We start from the raw sequence: 25,535 nt of genomic DNA on the forward strand, positions 1-25,535 counted from the left end.
TTCCATCGGAAAATCCGACCGTGTGTACAGGGCATAAGAGTTAATCCTTTACATTTTTCCCATGCCAATGAGATTGTGGAGTAATTATCGCAAGAAAGAGGAGTATCCAAGTGTCGAAGGCTGATTGCCTCATAGCCTTTCCTTATCTGAGAGATCGTGTGATGGGTAACCCCATGAAGATATACTTGCATGTAAGCGCTGATTAACCACCTTTGGGAAAAGGGGTCAAATCTTTCTGGTACAGTAAGTGCGTTGTGCATTCACCTGAGAGCACTGATTGGAGGCTCCATTTGGCACTTAAGGCACTTCATTGCACAAATAAGCACTTTTATAGCAGCAAGCACTGTTTTGAACAGCAAACACTTTATTGAAGATCGTTTTTGTAATTTATTAGACATTAAGAAATGATTGGTGTACTGTTTTGAATATTTTTTAAGAATCACGCAGTATGGTTTTGGTTGTCACACAATACTATTTTATCTGACACTTTATATATTTTTGACAAAAATGTTACAATATGTTACATTTTTTATTTTGGGTTTAGATACTTGTTGATGCAATCCGAATGTATTTGCTTAATGTTACCTATATAAATGACTGCTTAGCCGGATAGCTCTGGTTCCCCTCTGATCCTGGGCCCACAGCAGTTCCATGATCTGAACTGATATAATGCTGAACTTCGGACACAAAAACTTTAATTTTAGTATATAAATATAAATCAAAATCTGCAGTGCTCTAAACACTAACTTACATAATTACCTAATAAAGCAATGTAATAAAATATAATAAGTGAACTATATAAATAATTTGCAGTGACTTTTCCTGTTTATATCAAATAGATTGCTTCACAAAATAAATTATTAAATAGAACAGTGTTTCCTAGGGGTCTAGATATAAGATATTGCTGTGTCTTAAGCATTAGGACACAACAAATGAGAGCTGCATTGTTTGTGAAATGATTATCACCTAAGATCATCAGCTCCATCTAGTGGCCATAATGCAATATCTTTTTGATTAAGGTATCATAGGAAAAATGCTGCATTATGGCCACTAGATGGAGGTGACAATCATAGGAGATAATGATATTACAAGCAATGCGGCAATCATTTTTTTGCACCTGTGTGAATGCTTAAGAAATCAACATGGTAAATGTTTTTGTACCTAGACCCCCATGTTTATATTCAGTACAGTCTCTCAACTGCACTCTGCATGCTCTGCTCCCCCACTTTTCCCTTATTCATGTTCTGAAAAGGCACTCTCCGATTATATTATTTTCCAACAACAGAAGGGTATTTGAACCTAATGGACAACATGCATACTTACATTGATCCTAGTTGGACCAATGCAACTATAAAAAATCTGGCGCTGCACCTTAAAAAAAGGAGGGGTAGTGGGTCCCATACGCTACAACAACAAAAGTACCAGATATTTCACCTTGTCTGGGTGAGCGAACAGTATGGCAGGAGAACAAACAGAATGTGACTATAAGCAACGGGAGAACAATTGCCTGCCCTAGGTGTCCTGGAGTACTCCTAGATGACCTGGATTGGTCCTAGATGTCCTAGAGTAGCTTTAGTTGTCCTAGAGTATCCCTAGATGTCCTGGAGTGGCCATACATGTTCTGGAGAGGCCCTAGATGTCATAGAGTAGAACCAGTTGTCCTGGAGTGGTTCAAGATGTCCTGGAGGGGCCCTAGATGTCCTAGAGTAGCTTTAGATGCCCTAGGGTAGCCCTAGATATCCTGGAATGGCCCTAGATTTCCTTGAGTGGCTCTAGATGTTCTAGAGTAGCCCTAGACATCCTGGATTGTTCCTGGATGTCCTAGAGTAGGTTTAGATATCCTAGAGTAGCCCTATATAGCCCTATATGCCCTAGATGTCCTTGAATGGCTCTAGTTCTCCTAGAATAGCCCTAAAGGACCTAGAGTAGATGTCCTAGAGCAGAACATGAACTTATTTGGTGTAATAGTAACCACAGGTGTTTCTTTCTCTCATACAGACAAGCTGTAATTGGAATATGTCAATTATGAAGCTTCTTGGTCTACTTTTGCTCCATGTGGCATTAGTGACTCCAGCAACACAGATATGCCAAAACCCTGATGAGAATGGCTACACAATCATCAAATGTGGAGCTCCCGGCAAGGACGGTCTACCAGGCCTGAATGGGTCAAATGGAGCAAAGGGGGAAACGGGTAAACAAGGTAAAAAAGTAACAACATTTTAATACCAATAATGATCTGTAGTCTAATACTTCACCAGGTGGATTCTGCATACCTCCCAACATTTAAAAATGGGAATGAGGGACACCTACTAGCAAAACTATGTTGGTATAGGATATGCCCCTGCCACGCCCCCTTAAAGGAGATTTAACTTAAGAAAAGACATTCATTAAATCCACAAGAACTTTTTTTTTTACCACTACTATTCCTTTATATTGGCTTTTAAAAATTACAAATGCAGCAATTTAGAAATTGGATGAAAGGTTTAGCACTGGGAAACACTTTTTTTATACAACTATATAGATCAGACCAAGATGAGGGACAAATGAGGAGAAAAGAGGGAAAGAGGGACATTGCTCCAAATCAGGGACAGTCCCTCCAAATAAGGGACAGTTGGGAGCTTTGACCTGGAGAACTGGGAACTTCCTTCACTTTTTCTGGAAGTATTACACCAACACGTTATTAAGCAGGCTCACACTTAACACTAGCCATAGCAGCCCTCGCAGTTGTTTTGAGGCCTGGTGGTGGAAGTGGCACTGTTAAGGGGGTTTTAGAGTAATTTAAACATAGACAACATAGATTCAGTACCGAATCATTGAGTGCAGAAGTTGCTGTGGCCCTGTACCACCCCCCTGACATTTCTAATCAAGGGTTGATGTCAAAAGTACAGGAAGAGCCTTCTGAATTTTTGTTACTGGTCACCGATCCCCTTTGCAAGCTGTGCAGTAAGAAGATTTGCCTAGCCGTTATGGTATTGTAAGCTTATTGTCCTCAGAGCTTCCCAGCCAGCACTGAAAGTTACCCTGTACAGGTGGTCCCCTAGTTACAAACATCTGACTTACAATCGACTCCTACTTACAAACGGAGGGTGACAACAGGAAGTAAGAGGAAATCTACCCCTAGGAAGGGAAATAAACTCCTGTAAGAGTTATTATGGGAAAAAGGTGTCTCCTCTGATGCTTTATCACCAGTCCATGTTTCCCTAACAACCCAAAATTTTAAAAATCTTATTGTCATTGGGGCAGAAAATGAGGTGAAATCGTCTGAACAGGGGCACAGACAGCAAAACAAATGTTACAGGGGTGATAACTCTTCCCTATGCTAGCCAAAAAGCTTAAAAATAGATTTTTTGGCTGGAGTTCCACTTAAAAAATGTACCTGTTCCGACTTACAAACAAGATAGATCTGCAGGTTTGTTTTTAAGTTGAATTTGTTTGTAACTCGGGGACTGCCTGTATGACTAATGTAGTCTTCCTCAGGCTGTACAAAATCCAGAGTGATCTAGAGTATCTCCTCAGTTAAAAACTTATTGCTGTGTGTAGTTCTTCAAAAAAACATAATTTAACCTTATTGGATCTTCAGACATGTCTAGTACATCCAAAGTCTGAAGTGGTTGAACTGTTTCAGTTTTGTTCAGTAGGCTTTGGGCTTTTGTTTAAAAGTAATCTGGGCAGCTATAGCGTTGCCCAACCACTTTTATGTTTTTGAGGAGAATAGAGTGCAAAAGGTCCGTCATTTATGGTTTATAAACTGATGAGCTGTTAAGATATTGCAGCACCCTCTAGTACAGTGATGGTGAACCTATGGCACATGTGCCACAGCTGGCACGCTGAGCCCTCTGTGGGTACGCAGTGCACTGCCAGGATAGGGGAGAGAATCCCCCTGCCAGCTAGTCACTTGTACTGGCGGTGAAGGCGTGGAAGAGGCTCCCTTCCTATCTTCAGTGCGATCGATCGGATAGCAGGGTGGCAGATGTGAGTAAAACCCTTCCTGCATGCACTGGGGGCAGCCCAGTGGGAAAGACATGGAGTGTCTGCCTCTGTAAGCAGTGCCACGATACCGAGGAAGAGAAGAATGACTCCTCCCTTCCTGGACTTTGAGAGCCAATAGGAGAGTGGCTTCCTGTGCAGGGGCTCGAGTGGTGGGCGCTAAAACATGGCAATGTGGAGGACTCTGGCTGTACATACAGAGGTAGGACAGTGGTATGGGGGAAAGGAAGGAGGCGCAGAGGACACTGCTGTGTATGTGGGGGTTATGTGAAGGGGCAGAGGACAATGCTTTGGGAAGGGCCACCCCCATAGCAGTGTCCTCTGCTGGCCCTCACATCACCCCCCCCCCCCCATCCTAGTATTATGAGCACAATGCATCCATCTCTGATCCCTGTATTCTGAGCAAAATACATCTGTGATCCCTGTATTCTGAGCACAATTCATCTCTGATCCCTGTATTCTGAGCACAATACATTTGTGATCCCTGTATTCTTATCACAATACATCTCTGATCCCTGTATTCTGAGCACAATACATCTCTGATCCCTGTATTCTGAGCACAATACATATCTGATCCTTGTATTCTGAGCACAATGCATCTCTGAAAAAGCACAAATGTTTTTTTTCTGGGCAGAATCGTACATTTTTGGTCCCTTAGGCCTCATTCAGAGGGATGATCAGTCCCAGCCTCGGTACAGAGCCACTGTTAAGTTTATTTACATGTTGGCACTTTGAAATAAATACGTTCGTTTTGTGATGCTGTTTGGGCACTCAGGCTCAAAAAGATTCACCATCTCTGCTCTAGTAAGTGTGCTAGAGTTAGTGTAGGTCTGTTAGGACAGACAAAACATAGTTGGCTCAGGGCTAAGCCTGAGCTGCGTAATCTAGGTCAGGGTTACTTTTGGTCAGGGCTGGATGACTCATCAGGCAGCTCTCTCTGGTCTGGAAGTTTGTAGAAACTTTGTAGAGCTGGAGGGTGGGAGTGAGTAGGGGGCTGCCCTAATATTTATGAGAGCCTTGACCAATCCCCAGCAAATTGGGGCTGGAAGGGGGCAGGTTCTCCTCATAAATTGACATAAGCCATGCCAGCAGGGGGCATTCGGGGAGTCTTAGGACTCCCGGCCAATTGGGTCTCAGTCAGGACTAGGGATGAGCCGAACACCCCCCTGTTCGGTTCGCACCAGAACATGCGAACAGGAAAAAAGTTCGTTCGAACAGGCGAACACCGTTAAAGTCTATGGGACACGAACATAAATAATCAAAAGTGCTAAGTTTAAAGGCTAATATGCAAGTTATTGTCATAAAGTGTTTGGGGACCTGGGTCCTGCCCCAGGGGACATGGATCAATGCAAAAAAAAGTTTTAAAAACGGCCGTTTTTTCAGGAGCAGTGATTTTAATAATGCTTAAAGTCAAACAATAAAAGTGTAATATCCCTTTAAATTTCGTACCTGGGGGGTGTCTATAGTATGCCTGTAAAGGGGCGCATGTTTCCTGTGTTTAGAACAGTCTGACAGCAAAATGACATTTTGAAGGAAAAAACTCATTTAAAACTACCCGCGGCTATTGCATTGCCGACAATACACATAGAAGTTCATTGATAAAAACGGCATGGGAATTCCCCAAAGGGGAACCCCGAACCAAAATTTAAAAAAAAAATGACGTGGGAGTCCCCCAAAAATCCATACCAGACCCTTATCCGAGCACGCAACCTGGCAGGCCGCAGGAAAAGAGGGGGGGACGAGAGTGCGCCCCCCCCCCCCTCCTGAACCGTACCAGGCCACATGCCCTCAACATTGGGAGGGTGCTTTGGGGTAGCCCCCCAAAACACCTTGTCCCCATGTTGATGAGGACAAGAGCCTCATCCCCACAACCCTGGCCGGTGGTTGTGGGGGTCTGCGGGCGGGGGGCTTATCGGAATCTGGAAGCCCCCTTTAACAAGGGGACCCCCAGATCCCGGCCCCCCCCTGTGTGAAATGGTAAGGGGGTACAAAAGTACCCCCTACCATTTCACTAAAAAACTGTCAATGTTAAAAATGACAAGAGACAGTTTTTGACAATTCCTTTATTTAAATACTTCTTTCTTCTATCTTCCTTCATCTTCTGGTTCTTCTGGCTCTTCTGGTTCTTCCTCCGGCGTTCTCGTCCAGCATCTCCTCCGCGGCGTCTTCTATCTTCTTCTCCTCGGGCCGCTCCACACCCATGGCATGGGGGGGAGGCTCCCGCTCTTCTCTTCTTCATCTTCTTCTCTTCTTCTCTTCTTCCTTTCATCTCCTTCATTTTCTTCTCCGGGCCGCTCCGCACCCATGCTGGCATGGAGGGAGGCTCCCGCTGTGTGACGGCGCTCCTCGTCTGACAGTTCTTAAATAACGGGGGGTGGGGCCACCCGGTGACCCCGCCCCCCTCTGACGCACGGTGACTTGACGGGACTTCCCTGTGGCATTCCCCGTGACGTCACAGGGAAGTCCCGTCAAGTCAGGGGGGGGCGGGGTCACCAGGTGGCCCCGCCCCCCGTTATTTAAGAACTGTCAGACGAGGAGCGCCGTCACACAGCGGGAGCCTCCCTCCATGCCAGCATGGGTGCGGAGCGACCCGGAGAAGAAAATGAAGAAGAGAAGAAAGGAAGAAGAGAAGAGCGGGAGCCTCACCCCATGCCATGGGTGCGAGAGGGGTGAGGAGAAGAAGATAGAAGACGCCGCGGAGGAGATGCTGGACGAGAACTCCGGAAGAAGAACCAGAAGATGAAGGAAGATAGAAGAAAGAAGAAGTATTTAAATAAAGGAATTGTCAAACTGTCTCTTGTCATTTTTAACATTTTTGACAGTTTTTTAGTGAAATGGTAGGGGTAAGTACCCCCTTACCATTTCACACAGGGGGTGGGGCCGGGATCTGGGGGTCCCCTTGTTAAAGGGGGCTTCCAGATTCCGATAAGCCCCCCGCCCGCAGACCCCCACAACCACCGGCCAGGGTTGTGGGGATGAGGCCCTTGTCCTCATCAACATGGGGACAAGGTGTTTTGGGGGGCTACCCCAAAGCACCCTCCCAATGTTGAGGGCATGTGGCCTGGTACGGTTCAGGAGGGGGGGGGGGGCCGCACTCTCGTCCCCCCCCTCTTTTCCTGTGGCCTGTCAGGTTGCGTGCTCGGAATAAGGGTCTGGTATGGATTTTTGGGGGGACTCCCACGTCTTTTTTTTTTTTTTTTTTTTTAATTTTGGTTCGGGGTTCCCCTTTGGGGAATTCCCATGCCGTTTTTATCAATGAACTTCTAAGTGTATTGTCGGCAATGCAATAGCCGCGGGTAGTTTTAAATGAGTTTTTTCCTTCAAAATGTCATTTTGCTGTCAGACTGTTCTAAACACAGGAAACATGCGCCCCTTTACAGGCATACTATAGACACCCCCCAGGTACGAAATTTAAAGGGATATTACACTTTTATTGTTTGACTTTAAGCATTATTAAAATCACTGCTCCTGAAAAAACGGCCGTTTTTAAAACTATTTTTTGCATTGATCCATGTCCCCTGGGGCAGGACCTGGGTCCCCAAACACTTTTTATGACAATAACTTGCATATTAGCCTTTAAAATTAGCACTTTTGATTTCTCCCATAGACTTTTAAAGGGTGTTCCGCGGCATTCGAATTTGCCGCGAACACCCCAAATTGTTCGCTGTTCGGTGAACTTGCGAACAGCCAATGTTCGAGTCGAACATGAGTTCGACTCGAACTCGAAGTTCATCCCTAGTCAGGACCCACTTCCTGTTCTGCCTGGAGGAGAAGCGATGGCCCGGAGTGAGGAGCTGCAGCCCGGATCCATGTTTGCCTGATCTGCCTCCTCCCTAAGATAAGGAGGCCTCTGATCGTTGCCGCATTCCGGTCCATCTCCCACGGGGGGTGTGATTGCCACAATCGCATCCGTCTCCCGCAGGAGGGGTGGCGTCACTGCATTACCGTCCATCTCCCGTGGGGGGATCAAGGCATTCCCGTCCATTTCCTGCGATGAGGGTTTGGGGTGGCGTTGGAAATATTGAGCATCAGTCACCACTGCCTGCCTAGTGAAAGGGGTAGCTGCAGCCAACTGGGCTGGCAGTACCTAAAGAGGTGGTGCTGGGATCAGTAGCCACAGCAGCGATGTAAGCTGGACACTGAAATTCTGCTACACACCTAAGGAACCTGTAATGGGTAATTGCTTCATATGACTGAGTGACTGTCAGGTATTCTCAGGTTCCAGCTAGGTTCTGCAAGCAAGTGTGTGTGTGCTGGAGTGAAGAGGATGTGTGTGTATATAGAGACTTTATATGGGAGAAGTTGTCCCTGAAGTAGTTGAAGTCAAATGGGCATCCCATAATCTCCCATCCCTATCCGAATTATTATCCCTCATTACATAACAAAAAAAACAAAGTCACGGATCCCAGTTTTATTGCGGCTCCAGTGTGCTACAGTATTACATACTGATTACAGCATTATTTACTGATAATTTCGAATACAGGAATTTGGTGCCATTTCACAGGCGCACACAGTTTTTAGGCTTGACGTGTTTGGTATCTATCTACTCGACACTATCATCTTTTATTTTAGGTAAAAAATGTAGATTAAATTGCGTTTGTGTACACTGAAATACATTGTGCATTCAATCGCTGAAAGGCCTCAATAAAATATTTCTATCGAGCCCCATGATCTGTAGTTACAACCCTGCTTAACTTGTAAAATTATATCTGATGAGAGGTCCACTTTTAACTCTTTAATTGTATTTCATAACCAGGTTTGCCTGGACCACCAAGGAAAACTGAGAAACTGGATCAAGAGGAGAGCAGGGTAGGGTTGCCACCTGTCCAGGATTCCACCGGACAGTTCGGGTTTGGAATCATGCATCCAGGTTTCAGACTGCCTGAAATCCGGACATATTATTTAGACTGGACTATGGCTTCCCAGCAGGGTTGCTGGCTGCAGTTGTCTAAGCTGAGAGTGTTACTCTTTCACAGTGCCCAAAGCCAACACTAACAAACCCTCCCCCCAAACACACACAGGAGAGGAGAGAGGGCTCAATCTACACCTCTTCCCCCCACCCCTACCCCTCTGTGTCTGCCCACACTCCAATCCCTGGCACCATGCCTCAGAAAAGGAAAGTGGGAGCTGGAAATGTTAAGTCCAGGAGCCTCAAATATATCTGGATGAGAGGTGCTGACTGCCAAGATGTGAGTGAGCTCACCATCCATCCCTGTCTGTGACTGAAGTCTCCCTCTTCTCTCTCCTGCCTCTGAGTAAGTACACTAAGGTAATTCAGGGTTCTCAGAGCACCCCTTACATCATTCCCCTTTACACCAGAGGCCACAGTGTTTCCCCTTACATCAGAGTTCCCCTTTACACCAGAGGCCACAGTGTTTCCCCTTACATCAGAGTCTTCTCCGTACATCAGAGTTCTCAGTGTTATGTTATTTAATAACAAATTAAATGTATAGTTTATACTATAAAAAAATTGCTGTGCGCCGCTAAAGTGTTCAGGTTTGACTTGAAGAAAAGTTGACAACCCCAGAGCAGGGGCCAACAGGACTAAAGGGAGTAGGAGGAGACACAGGGGCTTCAGGTAAATTCTGAACTCTGGACTTTAAATTTAGTTTAATTGCAAACATTTGTCTAACTGTTGACCACTAAATTAAGAAAAATATAATTTTATTCTATATTGTTACAACTGCATTTAAAAACTTTATTAGTACATTTTTGAGGGGGGAAAGGAGGAACCACAGGGGTCAAAAACTAAGCAGATTAAACTTTAGCTTTTATTCTTTTTTGACTGATTAGGTCCTCCTGGATTACAAGGAATTGCCGGACCACCTGGACCAAAAGGGGAAAGAGGAGACAATGGGGAGCAAGGTAACTGGGAACTTGTCCCACTAAGGGGAACCCTTTCTGCTTACATGAATGATTTATATGACTTTAAATGAAAACAAATCTAAAAGCATGGCTTAGTTTTCTCATGGATATTTTAATGATTTGTTTCTAAACCACATAGGCTGTGGGGTGGGGAAAGGCCCAGGTGGTAGGCACCCAGAGGGAAGGCACGGCACACACTGTGGTTGAAAATGCAAAGTTAGATTGTCAGACCATTCCAGATACAGTAACAGAGTCTATCCAACAGTATGAAACAAGTGGCAACACTCACTTGCATAGAGAGAGCGATGCACAGAGGCTGGCAGCACCTAGTGCAGGGAGCAGCCAGATGCAGTAAGCACAGGTTGCTGGGAAGTTCCCCAAGGAGTTCTAATGACGATCCCTGTGCTGTCAATCCTCTGGAATCTTTCCCTACGCTGAGAACACTCTCCCTATCAAGCAGGTTACTGTCCCTAACCTAGCCACTCTCACAAGGGCAGTGAGGTAGGGCTTTTTGTAAGTTTTGCTCTCAAAGATGGCCACAGAGGTTACCCGGGTGGCAGTTTCCAATTTGACAGCAGCCCTCCCAATGACACGTATGGAAGCCTAAGAGAAATGAGGAATGACTATTCCTCCTGTCCTCCTCTCTCCCTGCATGGTGGATGCAGCAGTGCCACCTGTGTAAGGTCAATCTGCACCTGTCTACGTTTCCCAGCTTTGACAGATGCAGTTATTGGCATCGACTCTCACAAAACACAATAAAACAGTGAAATTCAACAGCATAAACAGATGGTTAAAAGAACACAATAACAAGCAGTACGTTATGCAACAGAATATTTGGCCAGCAGTTGACCCCCGGTTAGACCAAATAGGACCGCAACCCTCGCTGGAATCCTCCAGCTCATCATCAGGATTGTCATTTACTTAAGCTTGCCCAGGAGCTTCAGATGCTTGGGGGTTATCATGGGTACTACCCTCACCTGGGCTCTCATTACTGTCCTCACAGGAGTCCACAGATCCCTCAGGACTCCTAGAACTTTCCCAGTCCTCCGCTGAGTGATCTTCTAAAGAAGCGGCAGCGGTTTCATCTTCAGACCTGGGATAATCAGTGGGGATCACGTTGATGGGTGGCTGATACCAATTAACTGGAACCTCTTTAACAGGGGCAATGTTTGCAGGATTAAAATCCTGTGAGTCTGTAGGGGGCTTAATGGAGCTGTCTCCGCCCCATACACAGATTCTGGTGGAGACGTATCCTGTTGACTTCAGGGTCCTCAGACACCACATTGTATAGTTAGAGCAGTGAGAATGGCTGTTTCTCTACCCAGTACAGGGTGGTCTCCCACAACATTTCCAGTCTACTCCCCCTTTATAACATTGGGTTTTTCACTAGCACTCCATCTCCCAGCTAGTGGCAACAGGTCCAGGGTGGCTTCCTCGGCCACCTCCTGATAATGCTCAAGAATCTGCTGTTGAGCCTTTCTCAGCCTTTCCCACTGCTCTTGCACCCATTCGTTGGGCTTTCGGGGGGCAGCTTGCTTTGGTGTGTTCAGCAGCAAGTCCATGGAGAGCCTCTCACTACGTCCAAACATGAGGATAAAGGGGGTGTGTTCTTATAGGCCCAGACAATGTTCCCCTATGTGCTGGTGCCAGTGGTCTCGATCCCCATGCTACAGGGTCCACAGCATACCCATCAGTTTGCGAGACCCCATTGCCATGTGGATGGTAGGGGGGCATGTGGGACTTACGAATTCTGCTTAATCAACACAACTCTGAAAATACCTGGGACTTGATATTGGGGCCCTGGTCTGACAGGATGCGCTTGAGGCACTCATAGGGCTGAACCACATGATTCCACAACAGCTTAGAGGTGGTTACAGCAGTCTGGTCCTTTGTGAGCACCACTATTGCAGATTTCGAGAAGCGGTCTATGAACAACAAGACGTAGCAGAACATGGATGGGAAGGCTGACACCATTAAGAAGTCCATGGCCACTAGTTTAAAGGGTTCTGAGGTGATGATGGATAGAGGGCCATGTGTTCTGGGGTGACCTTGTGTGGAGAACAGGCCCTACACTCATGGAAAGCTCATGGCCCCTCATTCCTGTGATTCAGTCCAGTCCACCCCAAAGTGCCCACTGCAGATATACAGTTGTTGGGCTGTAGGTATAGGATTGCCTAGATACCTTCACACACCCATCAGTGGAAAGTAAAGCAACAAGTAAGTTAAGTAGGTAGGTTGCTAGAGGTAGTTGTGTTTTGTTACAGCCAGTGCAGGTAAATTTATGCAAGCCTGTTTGTTTTTGATCTGGGGGCTGGGAGTGGTTTTAGAGCAGCAGCAGATGACTGACATGTACTTCATCTCTCTGGTACCTCCCTCTGTTTCTAGAAGGTTCTGGAAAAGAGGCAGAGAAGAGGATTGGAGTGGCATGGAGTGTATCTGGGAGCCCTGACCAATCCCCAACTAGGATTGGTATATAACTCCTGCTGTGGGAGGAGTTGGGTGGAAGAACTGAGTGATGGAGTGTTAGGCTGTGAGGGCCTTTGAGGGAGCCGGAGCTCAGGAGCTGTGAAGAGACCTCTCATACAACCCACATCAGGGGTGTCCTGAACAGAAGCAGGAGAAGGACAGCAGGGAACATTGCCAGGCAAATCATCAGGAGGGATCCATCCGGGGTCGGTGAGTGACATACACAGTGAGAAGATCTAGGAGAGACATACCAGGATTGGATGTAGAGCCAGAGGGAGAGGCTGTGATGTTACTGGCATTAGAGACAGGTTGCTGCAGCCAAGAGGGTTGGCGGGACTTGCACAGGACTGACTGGGACCAGTAGTTCACCAAGTTACAGCTAGCACAACAAGTACTCTTTTTTTTTTTTTTTTTCATTGTCATTGGTTGCTACATCAAAGGGGACTGCGTGCCGCTGCCAGCAAATGGCAGATCTTAAATTGCTAGGTCTGATTCAGAGTGGGGCCTAGCCATGTGCCAGTTACCAGGAATCAAGCATTGCGCTTTAGAGAAAGTGGAGTTTACTCAGAAGTGATGTGCTGGAGGAGTTGGAGCTTTAGAGACTGCCAATTCAGATTCCAAATACCTTGTTCACCTGAGAAGATCAATTACTTGGGCATCCCATGTTCCCTTTTCCCCTTCCAATTTTTAATCCTGCAAATAAAAACCACAAAAACGAGCTGATGGACTGTTCACTGTCTAGAAATGTGTGACTGGAGGTGAATGCCGGGCTGGCCAGGGTGACATGTGAAACTACTGTACTCAGCGACCCCACGGGTGCACCGCTACGCTGTCATCGACACCTCTGGTTAAAATAAAGATCTTCGACTAAAGGATATTTGTAGGATGTAGTTTATTTTGACCTTCTTCTGCACTCAGTATATAAAGATATAACTTTATCAGTTTTTTTCAGTAACTCTCTCATTAAATATGTTTCATAACTGACAGGACCACAAGGACCAAAAGGGGAAAGAGGAGACAGCATGGGTCCAGGTAAAAGACCATTTTTCTTGAAAGGGAAAGTTTCTTTCTTACTCACATAATTACATGTTGCTTTATTTTAATTCAGTATTAGGCCTTCATACACATGGATGTTTTTACAGCCGTGTTTTGCAGCTTTTTTTATAGCTTAAAAATACCTCTTCATGTTATTGGCCTCACACACAGGCGTTTTTGGGCTGTAAGTGGCATAGGCGTTTTTAAGCTCAAAAAAACCCCAGAACCAGCGTGTTCTGAGGCTCCAGCACTAGAGCAGTCAAAACGACAGATGCCGGTAAAAGCTGTTAAACACGGTTTAACTCTGTATACAGAGCGTTAAGCCACGTCAGGTGTTTCTCTGCTTTTATTCAAAATCAATGGTTTTCTATGGGAGCCCATTGATTTGAATAGAAGTCACACCAGAAGTCGGATCATGGTGATCCGACTTGCAGTGCGACTTGTGTGCTGAGGATCTTGAAAGAGAACCCCCTGCCAAAGTGAAAAAATGGTGTGGGGTCCCCCCCAAAATCTATACCAGACCCTTATCCAAGCATGCAGCCCAGCAGATCAGGAAAGGGGGGAGAGCGAGCGCCCCCCCCCCCCCCCTCCTGGACCATACCAGGCCACATGCCCTCAACATGTTGATGAGGACAAGGGCCTTTTGCCGACAACCCTGGCCGGTGGTTGTCGAGGTCTGCGGGGGGGGCTTATCGGAGTCTGGAAGCCCCCTTTAACAAGGGGGCCCCCAGATCCCGGCCCCCCACCCTATGTGAATGAGTATGGGATACATTGTACCACTACCCATTCACCCAAAAAAAAGTGTAAAAAGAAAAAACACAGTACACAGGTTTTTTTTTTTAAGTATTTTATTAAAGCAAATCCAGCATCTCTCCCTATTTCTTCTCCCCTCTCCGGCTCTTCTACCTCCTCCGGTGATGTCTCTTCCCTCTGCCGGTTTTGTTCTCCCCTCTCCAGTTCTCCTCTCCCGCCGCTGTCTTCTTGCTCTTTTCCCGGGTCTTCTCCCTCTGTTATTCTTTCGATGTTGACTCAACGTGATCTCCCGATGTAATGCTGGGTCCGCTGTGTGCCATGACATATTGGCATGAGGCGGGGCCATCCGCTGACGTCATCCATAGGCCCTGCCCCCTGGGACATCACCGCCCCCATCATGCCCTGGATGGTGACGTCACAAGGGACGGGGCCTCGCTCACCCCCCCCTTTCCTGACCTGCCAGGTTGCATGCTCGCATAAGGGTCTGGTATGGATCTTGGGGGGGGGGGGGGAACCCACATCAATATTTTTTTTGGCGGGGGGTTTTCCTTCAAGATCCTCAGCACACAAGTCGCACTGAAAGTCGGATCATCATGATCCGACTTCTGGTGCGGCTTCTATCCAAATCAATGGGCTCCCATAGGGAACCATTGATTTTGAATAGAGGCAGAGAAAAGCTGCTAAAATCTAGCGTGGCTAAACATACATTGACACCAATGCAAAACGCTGATAAAATCGCATTTTTCACTTGCTTTTTTCCTGGCGTCGTTACTATCTTTACAGCTCATTTTTTATAATGCCCGTGTGTATGAGGCCTTCAATTTAAACTGTTAGCCCGAATCACTTTTATCTAGTTTGCTTTTTTTAAATGCATTGACATACGTAAAAGAAATGGTCCGCCAAATGGTAATGGTAAGCCAAATCACACGGAAACATGAATCCTTATAGAATAATTTCCTTTACTGAAATGTAACATGAACAATCCAAACAGTTGGTATAAATGTACAATTCCATATACACAGTAAAAGACAGATTGTACTCAACAAGTCCTCAATCCAAATTATTGACAATAGGTTCCGTATAAGGAATAAAAGAAAGCAAATATACAGGGGAAGACAGGTATTGTGGTAATCACACTTAAGTAGTAAGCTATACAGTATTATCCCATGATCAGGCCTTTAACTCCAACCTGGGGAGCCCAGAGGATAAACCCACCCTCTCAAGTTCATGCATGTTGTTCAAAACTTCACTCCTTCCAGACTTCACTCTACCCTAAAGCTCCATCTTTTAAAACATGTAGGGGCTTTGGAGGCTGTACCCATATGGAAGAAGTGGGGCTGGACTGTAATGTTGCTGCCCTGCACTGGACCCTGCTGTAGGTTACCCTTTCGGCAGGTAATGCAATAAGTGGAATTAGCTAAAGTGTGATTTACAGGTCCAGGGCTGTAATCTGGCAGCAGCAGAACCCTGTCCCTGATTATCTCTGAGGGTATGCCTGTCAGGGCACAGTGTAAGCTGATTGTTAAGGAACGGGACTGGGAAGCTGGCCATGGCGTCCTTGACAGCTGATGACTCATCGGTTGTTAATGGGTTTCCCTGCCGACAGCTAAATAAAAAAACAGCCAAAATGTAAAAAAAATGCATCTGTAGCATATATAGAACATGCTAAAGCAAAACAGGCATTTCTAAAGAAAAAAAAAATCAAATCCCATTTAAAATGACTTGCAGTTACAATTGCCGACACCCAGCTATTGAAAAAATAAAGAAAACAACGGGGTCCTCGCCCAGTCTCTTGGGGTCTGGTATGGATTTTAAGGGGAACCCCATGCCCCCCAAAATCCATACCCTTATCCGGGGCTTGCAGCCTGGCAGGTCAGGAAAGCTGGGGATGAGTGAGCGCCCCCTCCCCTCCTGAACCATGCCAGGCCACGTGCTCATCCCCACAACCATGATAAGTGGTTGTGGGGGTCTGCGGTCTTATTGGAATCTGGAGGCCCCCTTTAACAAGGGGGCCCCCAGATCCTGACCCCCCCATGTCAATGAGTATCAGGTACATAGTACCCCTATCCATTCACCAAAAATATGTACAAAATAAATAAAAACAGGAGACAAGTTTTTGACAAATCCTTTATTAAAAAATAAAAAGTGTCCCTCAATGTGAATCCATCCTCAATCAAGGCGCCCGACGCTCTGCTTTCTGGGGTGGCTGCCTGCCGAATGACTCCTCTGCACTTTGACAGTTCTTATAGAAGTAAGGGTGGGGCCACTTGGCAACGTAATCTGGTGGCACCGCCTCTTGTGACGTTGCTGACCCAGCATGCACCAGTCTGTGACGTCACAAGGGGGCGGTGCCACCAGGTGACATAACCAGGTGGACCGCCCCTTACCTATGTAAGAACTGTCAAACGGCGGATCCTGCAGTAAGGCAGCCAGCCTTCATAGTGGGCGGGTGCCTTTTTTTTTTTTTTTCTTTTTCCGGTGCGGCGAGTGGCATGATTGATGATGGTTTACAACGGGGGATTTGTCCAAAACTGTGTTTTTATTACTTTTTGTACACTTTTTTGTTGAATGGGTGAATGATTATGTACCCCTATTCACATGGAGTTGCGGGATCTGGGGACCTCCTTGTTAAAGGAGCTTCCAGTTTCTGATAAGCCCCCCATCCGCAAACCCCCACAACCACCAGCCACGGTTGTGGGGATGAGGCCCTTGTCCCCATCAACATGGGCAAAGCACCCACCCCCCATGTTGAGGGCATGTGGCCTGGTATGGTTCGGGGGGGGCACTCGCTCATTCCACCCCTTTACTGACCTGCCAGGCCATCTGTGCCCAGATAAGGGTCTGGTATAGATTTTTTTTTTGGGGGGGGGGGGCCCACGCCGTTTCTTTTTTTCTAATATCCAAGTTACGGCAATTGTTACGGCAATTGTAACTGCAAGTCATTTTAAATGGGATTTGACTCTATATGCTACAGATGCGCCACTTAACAGGCAAACTAAGTGGACCCCCCAGGCACTTTATTTAAAGGTATTTTTTCATTTTTATTGTTGCACTTTAAGCATAATTAAAAGCACTACAGTATACCTGAAAAAAATATTGTTTTTAAAAACATTTTTAGCATTGATACATGTCCCCAAGAGCAGTACCCAGACCCCCATACCTCTATTGCCAAATACCTGCCTATAAGCCTTCAAAATGGGCACTTTTGGTTTTTCCTGTTCAGCTCACATAGACTTCAATAGGGTTTGCTGTTCAGGTTAGAACATTTCCCTTGTTCTGGAGTTCTGCTGCTAAACGAAGAGGGGGATGTTTGGCCTATGTCTAGTGGGGGTTAATAGAACTGAGACACTTTTGACAAGTATTCATCGAGACTGCCCAACTTTACCCACTGTTTCAACCCACCCCAATTTATAAAGCTGTACTAGCTTCTATGAATGAAACAGGGTCTTTGAATAGAGGGGGCAGACCTTTCAATCATCCATCCATCCTCCATTCATAGATCACATTTTATTCATAGAAGCTATAGCTATGGCTTCTAAAGCCTCATACACACGATCGGACTTCCATCAGAATTTTCCGTGGATTTTGGTCCGAAGGGCATTGGCCATGAACTTGTTCTGCATACACATGGCAGAACATTTTCAGCCAACATTCACCAAATCACGTGGTTTTTCAGCTCTTTACCGCCACCCTTTGGGCAACTATTGCTATTGTTGTCTGGTGTTTAGCATTGGTTCTGAGCATGTGTGTTTGTACTTAAGATTTTAGTCCAATGGACTTGTGTACACACGATCGGAAGATCCTCCATCGGACATTTGTTGGCGGACAGTTTGAGAGCATGCACAGCGAACATTTGTCCATGGAAATTCCGACAACAATTGTCCGATGGAGCATACACACAGTCAAATTGTCCGATAAAACACGTCCGTCAGACCGTTGTTGAAAAGTCCGATCGTGTGTATGGGCCTTAACAATGAAGGAGTGGAGCAGAAAGGGCTGGCATTGGTGAGCACTCTAGAGGAGTGCCTGTAAGAGCTCCCTTAGTTCTTTTAACCACCACCGTATTGGAAGATTATGGCGGTGGGGTTGGGGGGACATCAGAGGAGGAAGATTTCTAATAAACCAAGACACAGCAGCAAAAGGGACACATCACACTAAAGGTAAGTGATATCCCTTGTGCTGATTTTTTTATTGATTTGAGTAAACGTAGTCTTCAATGGTGCGCCTCTGTTGGCACATCATTGTGGCGCCTAGTGTGCCTGCCCAAACCAGGTATTTACTGCATGGCCTAAGTGCACACTGTTCTTGAGCCACCTTGTTTTCAATGGAGTTACTGAAGCTGCAAACCCCATCTCTTCCTCTTTCTGGGTGGGAGTTTGGATCAGCCAAATCTCACCTGCATTGCTCAATGCTATCCTATCTAGGAATGTTTCCTACTGATGTGGCCAGTTCCTGTATTACATCCTGCTCTTTCTTGTCTTAACAAGACCCTCGTGGTCTTCATGGTGAATAAGCCTGTGTGCAAAGTTCTCTTTTCCTTGGAGGGCCCTGTCATGCAACATGACATTGCTTCTGTGGCAGTCTTCCAAGATTATCGCTGTCTGGATTAAGGGCATGGAAAAAGATTCTAGCTCCATCCTAACAGATGCTCTGTTCACAGTGTGCATACAGTGGGGAAAATAATTATTTAATCCCCTGCAGATTTTGTAAGTTTGCCCACTTACAAAGTAATGAAGGATCTAAAACTTTTATCATAGGTGTATGTTAAATGATAGAGACAGAATATCAACCAAAGATCCACAAAAAACGCATGATACAAATGTTATCAATTCAGTTGCTGTTCAGTAAGTAAAAAGAGTATTTGATCCCCAAGCAATACATGACTTAGTACTTGGTGGAGAAACTCTTGTTGGCAAGCATAGAGGTAAGACATTTCTTGTAGTTGGTTACCAGGTTTGCACACAGCTCAGGAGGGATTTTGGTCCACACTTCTTTACATATCTCTAAATCCTTAAGGTTTTTTGGCTGTCGCTTGATAACTCGAAGTTTCAGCTCCCTCTATACATTTTCTATAGGATTGAGGTCTGGAGACACTCCATGACCTTAATGTGCTTCTTCTTGAGCCACTCCTTTTCTGCCTTGGCAGTATGTTTTGGGTCATTGTCATGCTGGAAGACCCATCCACGACCCATCTTCAGTGTTCTGTCTAAAGGAAGAAGGTTCCTATCCAAGATTTTACAATACATGGCCCCGTCCATTGGCCCCTCAATGTGGCAAAGTCGGCCTGTACCTTTAGCCCCAAAGCATAATGTTTCCACCAAAATTCAGCTCTTTGGCATAAACTCGACTTGCCGTGTTAGTAGGAAGAAAAATGCTGACTATAACCCTAAGAACACCATCCCTACAGTCAAGCACGGAGGTGGAAACATTATGCTTTGGGACCGTTGTAGATGTCCCAAACTTTTTTGTACTGAGGAGCAGTTCTGGATGCTCAGTGCACTTTCTCAGAGAAGGAAGTTCTCCTTCCTATTAACTTTCCAGATCTAAGAGCAACTCGGGTGTCTCCTCTATTGCCAAGACACCACATGAGAATCAAGTCAGACAATACCATAGGCATGGCCTACATCAACCATTAAGGAGGCACCAAAAGTCATGTTAAAAGACAAAGTTGTCTTGTGGCCTAAGGCCTCCTTCCTCCCAAAGGTGGGTCCTGCTATTCACCATACCCAGAGCATTGTACTTCCTTCCTTATGTCCTGCTCCAAAACATTTAAAGAAAGTTTCTCTCTAAATGTGGGGCATGGGTGTCCCAAACTTTATTGGACTGGGGAGCAGTTCTGTATGCTCAGTGCACTTTGTTTAAAAGAAGGTAAGCTTCCGTCTCTGGCAATCAGATTCCCTCTTTGTGTTTCCTGAAGATTACCGCAGGGGTCTTCATGCTTCTTGCTTCACCATTGCTAGATGGATGGAAGGGCCTAGAGTCTGAACTTGTAACGCTTTCTCCCAAAAGAGCCATTGATGTTTGGGTTCCCTGGCTCCTGGTGGTAATGACCCTTCGTGCAGTACCGCAATCTCTGACTTTAAGGGTAAAGGAAAGGATTTTTTTGGGGCAGTATGTTCAACAGGGCAAATAACAGCAATAATAATAACAAACAATTGTAAACAGAAGCAAATCAGGGTTGAACCAAAACAGTTTGTAAAAAAAAAAAAATATGAAAGCCTCTTAAACAGGGTACCCAAAACGTGATTTGAAGGGGCAAAGTCTATACCTCTTAAGACCTGATCTATGGGGTACCCTAAATACAGGAAGTCTACACTCAAGGACTATAAATCACAGTTCCTCCTAATGACCGATGGTGGCCAGTGTTGGGGTCCAACACTATGTTGAAATGCTGTCAACAGAAATTCGGAATTCCAATAGGAAAGGGGGACATATCCTCAGAATAAATCCCTGGAGGCTGTGTCATTAGGCAGGAGTATAATAAAGATGGTGGCCAAGGCCTCTCACCTCTCTGAGGTCTGTCACACGATCTTCTTCCTCTTGTAGGAGTCTGAAACTCTGGCTACATGAGCAGGCCAACTCTTGCGGTCACTGAGGGCGACATCAACAGTTCTGAACACTGTTGTAGTGATCTTCGGCAAAGCAGCAGATGTTCTGGGTTCAGAAGTTCTCTCTTGCAACTCGCTGGGTCTTGCAGTCCTATAGTGACACAGACCTGGATACTGCAACTTTAGCGAGGTCCCACCTGGGCAAGGATGTGAGAAGCAGTCTTTCACCAATCGTGGTGTGCAACCATGGCTTTGTGGGTTCCTCCGCTCCAGGGCATGGTCCTCTGTGGTCCCTCCAGCAGTGTTGGTCTCTAGCCAGGTGTAGCAGTGTAGCCTTGATTCAGTATTAAGTACTGGTACTCATCAGGGTCACTAGCCTCAGCAGCCCAGCTCTCTCTCAGTGGCTCTTCATTGGAGACTTTCATCCGCAGAAACTTTCTGGAACTCTTTAGAACATCTCAGACATCACTTTTGGGTACAAGGACCCTTCTTCCTATTTTGATGGTTGTATGCTTTCACTGCTGATGTTAAAGCCCTAGGAACACATGCAGTCCATACAGTAAATGCTTAGATCTTGGGAACCACAAAAGTTAAATGGAATAGTTTGATTTAGTAAAGAGTCATATGGTTGGTAGTCTGAAGTTATTTAAAGGGGGTTTATGCATTGGGTAATATGGTGGAAACTCTCCTTTGTTTTTGCCATTGGTCAGTTAGAGGCATGTTATTATTTTATGGTGCCTGCTACAAACACTGGAAAACTGGAATGAAATGTTTCCTCTTATTTCTCAATGTCTCCTGAGCAAAAAAAGTAGAAAAATATTCTAATGTTTAGTCCTGAACATAAAAATGATTTAGCATATAATACATTCAAATTGATTGTGTGAACTCTTTTCTTAGCTATTGAAAATATTAAATTGCAAATGACTGCGCTGGATTCACGGTTGAGAGATCTGCAATCAAACCTTGAGAAGCAGGAAAAAGGTTAGCTGGATGCTTTATACGGGGGCTACTTTCAGTTGGGTAATGTATGTCTTGTATTTGGGAAGAATGGGTAGTTAGGTACGCAGAAGAAACAGTTGCTTTGGACACTTCAGTAGGGGGAGGAGAGCTGAAAGAATTGGAGGTCCAACCTATGCTACTGAAGTCCACAGCTCATAGTCGACATCAGCAGTCTACTGAGTCAATAATGCAAATGCTCAAAATTTGGGTGGCAAGCTTAAAGCCCAACTCCAGGAAACCTAAAAGCATTCCCTTGCAGTAGTAAGCAAAAAAGCAGTGCATTGGTCTTGTTGAAGTCAGAAGACCTTAGACAACAGAAGCATAGGAGAGTTCAGGCTGCAGGGTCTGCTCTAGCAGTGCAGAGGAGCCTGCAGGACTGGAGGATCAGGTTAGTAAAAGTGCTTTACCAAGTTCTCTAGTCATAAGCAAGCATTTAACCCTGCCTTGCAGATGCAGCCCTACTACAAGGGATGATTTTTAGGTGTCCTGAAGTACATGTTTAGATGAACAAGAGCTACTGCTGAGGCTACAGTTTAGACATCTGGATTTTAAGCAGCTGAGCCCTCTAAATGACAATTATTAGATGGAGATCATCAATGGCTGCCACAGTTGTCCACCAACAGCTGGCATGTCCAAAGTCCGGCCTGCAGGCCAATTGTGGCCCGTGTTCCAGTTTAATGCGGCCCCACTAGTGATTTGGATATATATATCTTTTGTGGACCCTAACGAATCCCACGCTCGGGATACCGTATATACCGTATTTATCGTTCCTCGGAGAGGGCGGGACGAGTGCCGTCAGATTACATACAGTGAGAATCTCCTGTTTACTCGGCAGCCTCAGTAATAAGAAGTCCTGTCTCCTGGGCCATCATTGGACTACTGTTCTGTCTATCATAGGAGACAGGACTTTGTATTAAAGAGGCCGCCACGTAAACAAGATTCTCCTGTATGTAAACTGTTGACACTTGTCCCGCCTCTTCCCTGTCCCCTCCAAGGCTGCAAATGGGCATGGATAAGGCTGCATTCATGGCAATGGTGAGGCTGCATTCATGGCAATGGTGAGGCTGCATTCATGGCAATGGTGAGGCTGCATTCATGGCAATGGTGAGGCTGCATTCATGGCAATGGTGAGGCTGCAGATGGGCACTGACCCTTATTTTGCTTCACAGTTCTTTATCTAAAATGGGAGTGTCAAGAAAAAACTTACCTCTTAAAAAGCGAAGGTGCGTGTTATATGCCGATAAATATCCAAATAACACGCCCAAGCTCATCCTTAGACTCTTCACCACACACAGCCACAAAGACAAGAGAATTCTTGTTGCACAATGTATTAGTCAATTTGCTTTTAATGGTTCAAAGAATGTCAGGCAAAATGGTCGACCCTCAAGCATGTTAAATTACCGTATTTATCTGCGTATAACACGCATTGGCATATAACACGCACCCCAATTTAGGAGGGAATTTTAAGGAAAAAAAAACTTTTAGGAGGGAAGTTGAAGTGAAAAAAAATTACATTTAAATGCCCATCAGTGCAGCCTTGTCAGTGCAGCCTTGTCAGTGCAGCCTTCGATCCTCTATCCCTGCCATCCTGGGATTCAAAATCGCCGGCGGCGCCATTTTCAAATTGCGGTCGGCGATTTTGAAGATGTGACAGCTCGGGATCGCAGGGGATTGGCGTATAACACGCACCTGCGATTTTCCCCTGATTTTAAGGGGAAAAAAGTGCGTGTTATACGCCGATAAATACGGTAATCAAATCTGGCCCTCTTTGAAAAAAGTTTGGACTCCCCTTACCTACAGGATCCCTTTAACCTAATAAAAAATGGCAGATGTTACTTTCTATGTGTTCCATGAAGTCTCATGATAAAAATGTTTTCTTTTTCCTTTCTTCCCACTATTACAGTTTTTTCATTTGGAAAAGAGATTGCTAGAAGCAGCAACAAAATCTATATTATGAATCGTTTAGAAGTCACTTACGACGAGGCCAAAACAATTTGTGCCAGTGGCGGAGGTCAGTTGGCCGTACCCCGGACCCAAGAAGAAAACCAAGCCATTCTCTCCCTCCGCAAAAAGGTCCAAACGCACACATTCATGGGTATAAACGACATACAGATTGAGGGTAACTTTAGAGATCTGTCTGGACAAGTCATTACATACTTCAACTGGCGCGCAGGTGAACCCAACAACCTTAATAACAATGAGGACTGCGTGGAAATGTGGGATGATGGAGGGTGGAATGATGAGAATTGCGCAAGCAAACGTTTTTTCGTTTGTGAGTTTTAAATCAGTGCAAATAAGCCAATTCTTTGAATTCATACACCTTTTATCCTTCAAATTCTCCTTTTATAATTTTTCAAAAACCAAACTTTTAGAAGCTACATTCCTTTTTTCTCTTGTGCGACTCCATATACCAAGCATTAAAGTGGTTGTAAATCCTTACATTAACCCAGTGAAGTGACTGGCCTCAGATGATATACAGAGATGAAACTAATTTTCCTACTTAAGTTGAACCTGTTTATCTACAGTCCTATATTCTCTACAGACCTTCAAAGTGCAGAATTTATGCAGCTTGTCTGAGCTTTCAGAAAGCAGAGGGAGGGGGGAGATAGCATCAGACACACATTGCAGAGCTCAGTGAGGGGATCGCTGAGAGGTGATTGGAGGGAAGAGACCCCCCCCCTTCACACAGCACACCGTAACAGAGCTGAGGCTGTCAATCACAGGCACTTGATGTCAGAAAAACTTGTCAGAAGTGACTCATACACATAGCAGAGGAATAAAGCAGCAGACAGAAATGACACTCAGTGCTCTGGACTGAGATACATACAGACTATATTTCATATAGTTCATATTTCATGTCTGAGGTTTACAATCACTTTAATACATTTTGGTGATTGTGTTCAGTTACTCTCCTGAAAAGCATTAAATACATGTGACTATATGAAAAATTACATCTTATTTACGATTTATCACGGTATCTCCAGTTTTGGTGTTTCTTCTAAATATGTACCGCTTTCAGAAATGTTTTGTAAAGAGAAATAATGCACGGTGGCAGTAAGCAAAAACGACCAATCAGAAATAATCTTTTGATAAGGCAATACAAGACAAACCAATTACTGAACTTACTAAATAGGACCACACCTGATCTTAGTCTTGAAAAGAAAATGTTTCTTCAATTTGTTAATATTTAGTTATATATGTTAGGCTTCAAAATAGGGGGGAAACAAGGAAAGGAGGTGCAAGACTCATGGAGATACTCATATCCCTTTGGCTTAGGATGTAGGACTCTGGGAAAAAAACTCCTAAAGGTTTGGGCTGCTCCTTGACTTCCATCTATACTGTTCTTTATCGGCTTGCAACTTAACGAATGTACTGTCACCATTGGGATGACTGACATAATCTAGTGTAAATCAACTGTTTCAATAAAGAGTAAAATGTCTGTCATTGTGTGGACTCTTCTTTCTCCTAAGCTTGTGCTGGGCGGGGCTGCTATCAGGGTGATTTGCTGTAAGGCCTAAGAAAGGTATGAAATGGGCTTAGTTTTGTACTGCCGGAGACCCGGGCACATTTTTCAGCTCAGACCAGGGGCAGACCATTCAGTTGGGGGGGCTTTTTAGGGTTGCCACCTTTTCTTCAAGCCAAATTCGAACACCATAGCGACAAAGGGCACTTCTTTTTCCCCGTAGTATACACTATAGGATTACAACTTTGTGTGCCCCAAAGAGAGTAGAAATGCGGCACGCTATGCACGCTGTGGTGAACAATGGGTGTGGCCAAGTTGTTCTTGCTGACATCCTCACCCTGTGCCCCCCCAAGTGATGCCAAATTTGCCCACAGACAGCTGTCTGCAGCTCTGTGTGGCTACTCAGTTCATAGGGGAGC

At 45.3% G+C, this 25,535-nt stretch overlaps 1 protein-coding gene across 1 annotated transcript; it reads left to right on the top strand.

Annotated features, from left to right (window-relative positions):
* The first annotated feature begins 2,001 nt into the window (after nt 1-2,001).
* Nucleotides 2,002-25,092, top strand: LOC141106382 (mannose-binding protein C-like). The gene is made up of 5 exons (XM_073597120.1): nt 2,002-2,200; nt 9,781-9,852; nt 13,306-13,350; nt 21,552-21,635; nt 23,557-25,092. Exons 1-5 carry the CDS (start codon nt 2,017-2,019, stop codon nt 23,934-23,936), a joined length of 765 nt encoding a protein of 254 aa, XP_073453221.1. The 5' UTR covers nt 2,002-2,016; the 3' UTR covers nt 23,937-25,092.
* Nucleotides 25,093-25,535: the final 443 nt, after the last annotated feature.

The sequence above is a fragment of the Aquarana catesbeiana genome, linkage group LG08, assembly GCF_042186555.1.
Source record: "Aquarana catesbeiana isolate 2022-GZ linkage group LG08, ASM4218655v1, whole genome shotgun sequence".
NCBI classification, from domain to species: Eukaryota; Metazoa; Chordata; class Amphibia; order Anura; family Ranidae; genus Aquarana; species Aquarana catesbeiana.

What these genes read in the sequence shown, in the direction of transcription:
- LOC141106382 (XM_073597120.1), top strand. Translation starts at nt 2,017, where the DNA reads ATGTCAATTATGAAGCTTCTTGGTCTACTTTTGCTCCATGTGGCATTA. An exon ending in GGGGGAAACGGGTAAACAAG is followed by an intron (nt 2,201 to 9,780) that starts GTAAAAAAGTAA and finishes TTGACTGATTAG; the next exon opens with GTCCTCCTGGATTACAAGGA. An exon ending in CCTTGAGAAGCAGGAAAAAG is followed by an intron (nt 21,636 to 23,556) that starts GTTAGCTGGATG and finishes CCACTATTACAG; the next exon opens with TTTTTTCATTTGGAAAAGAG.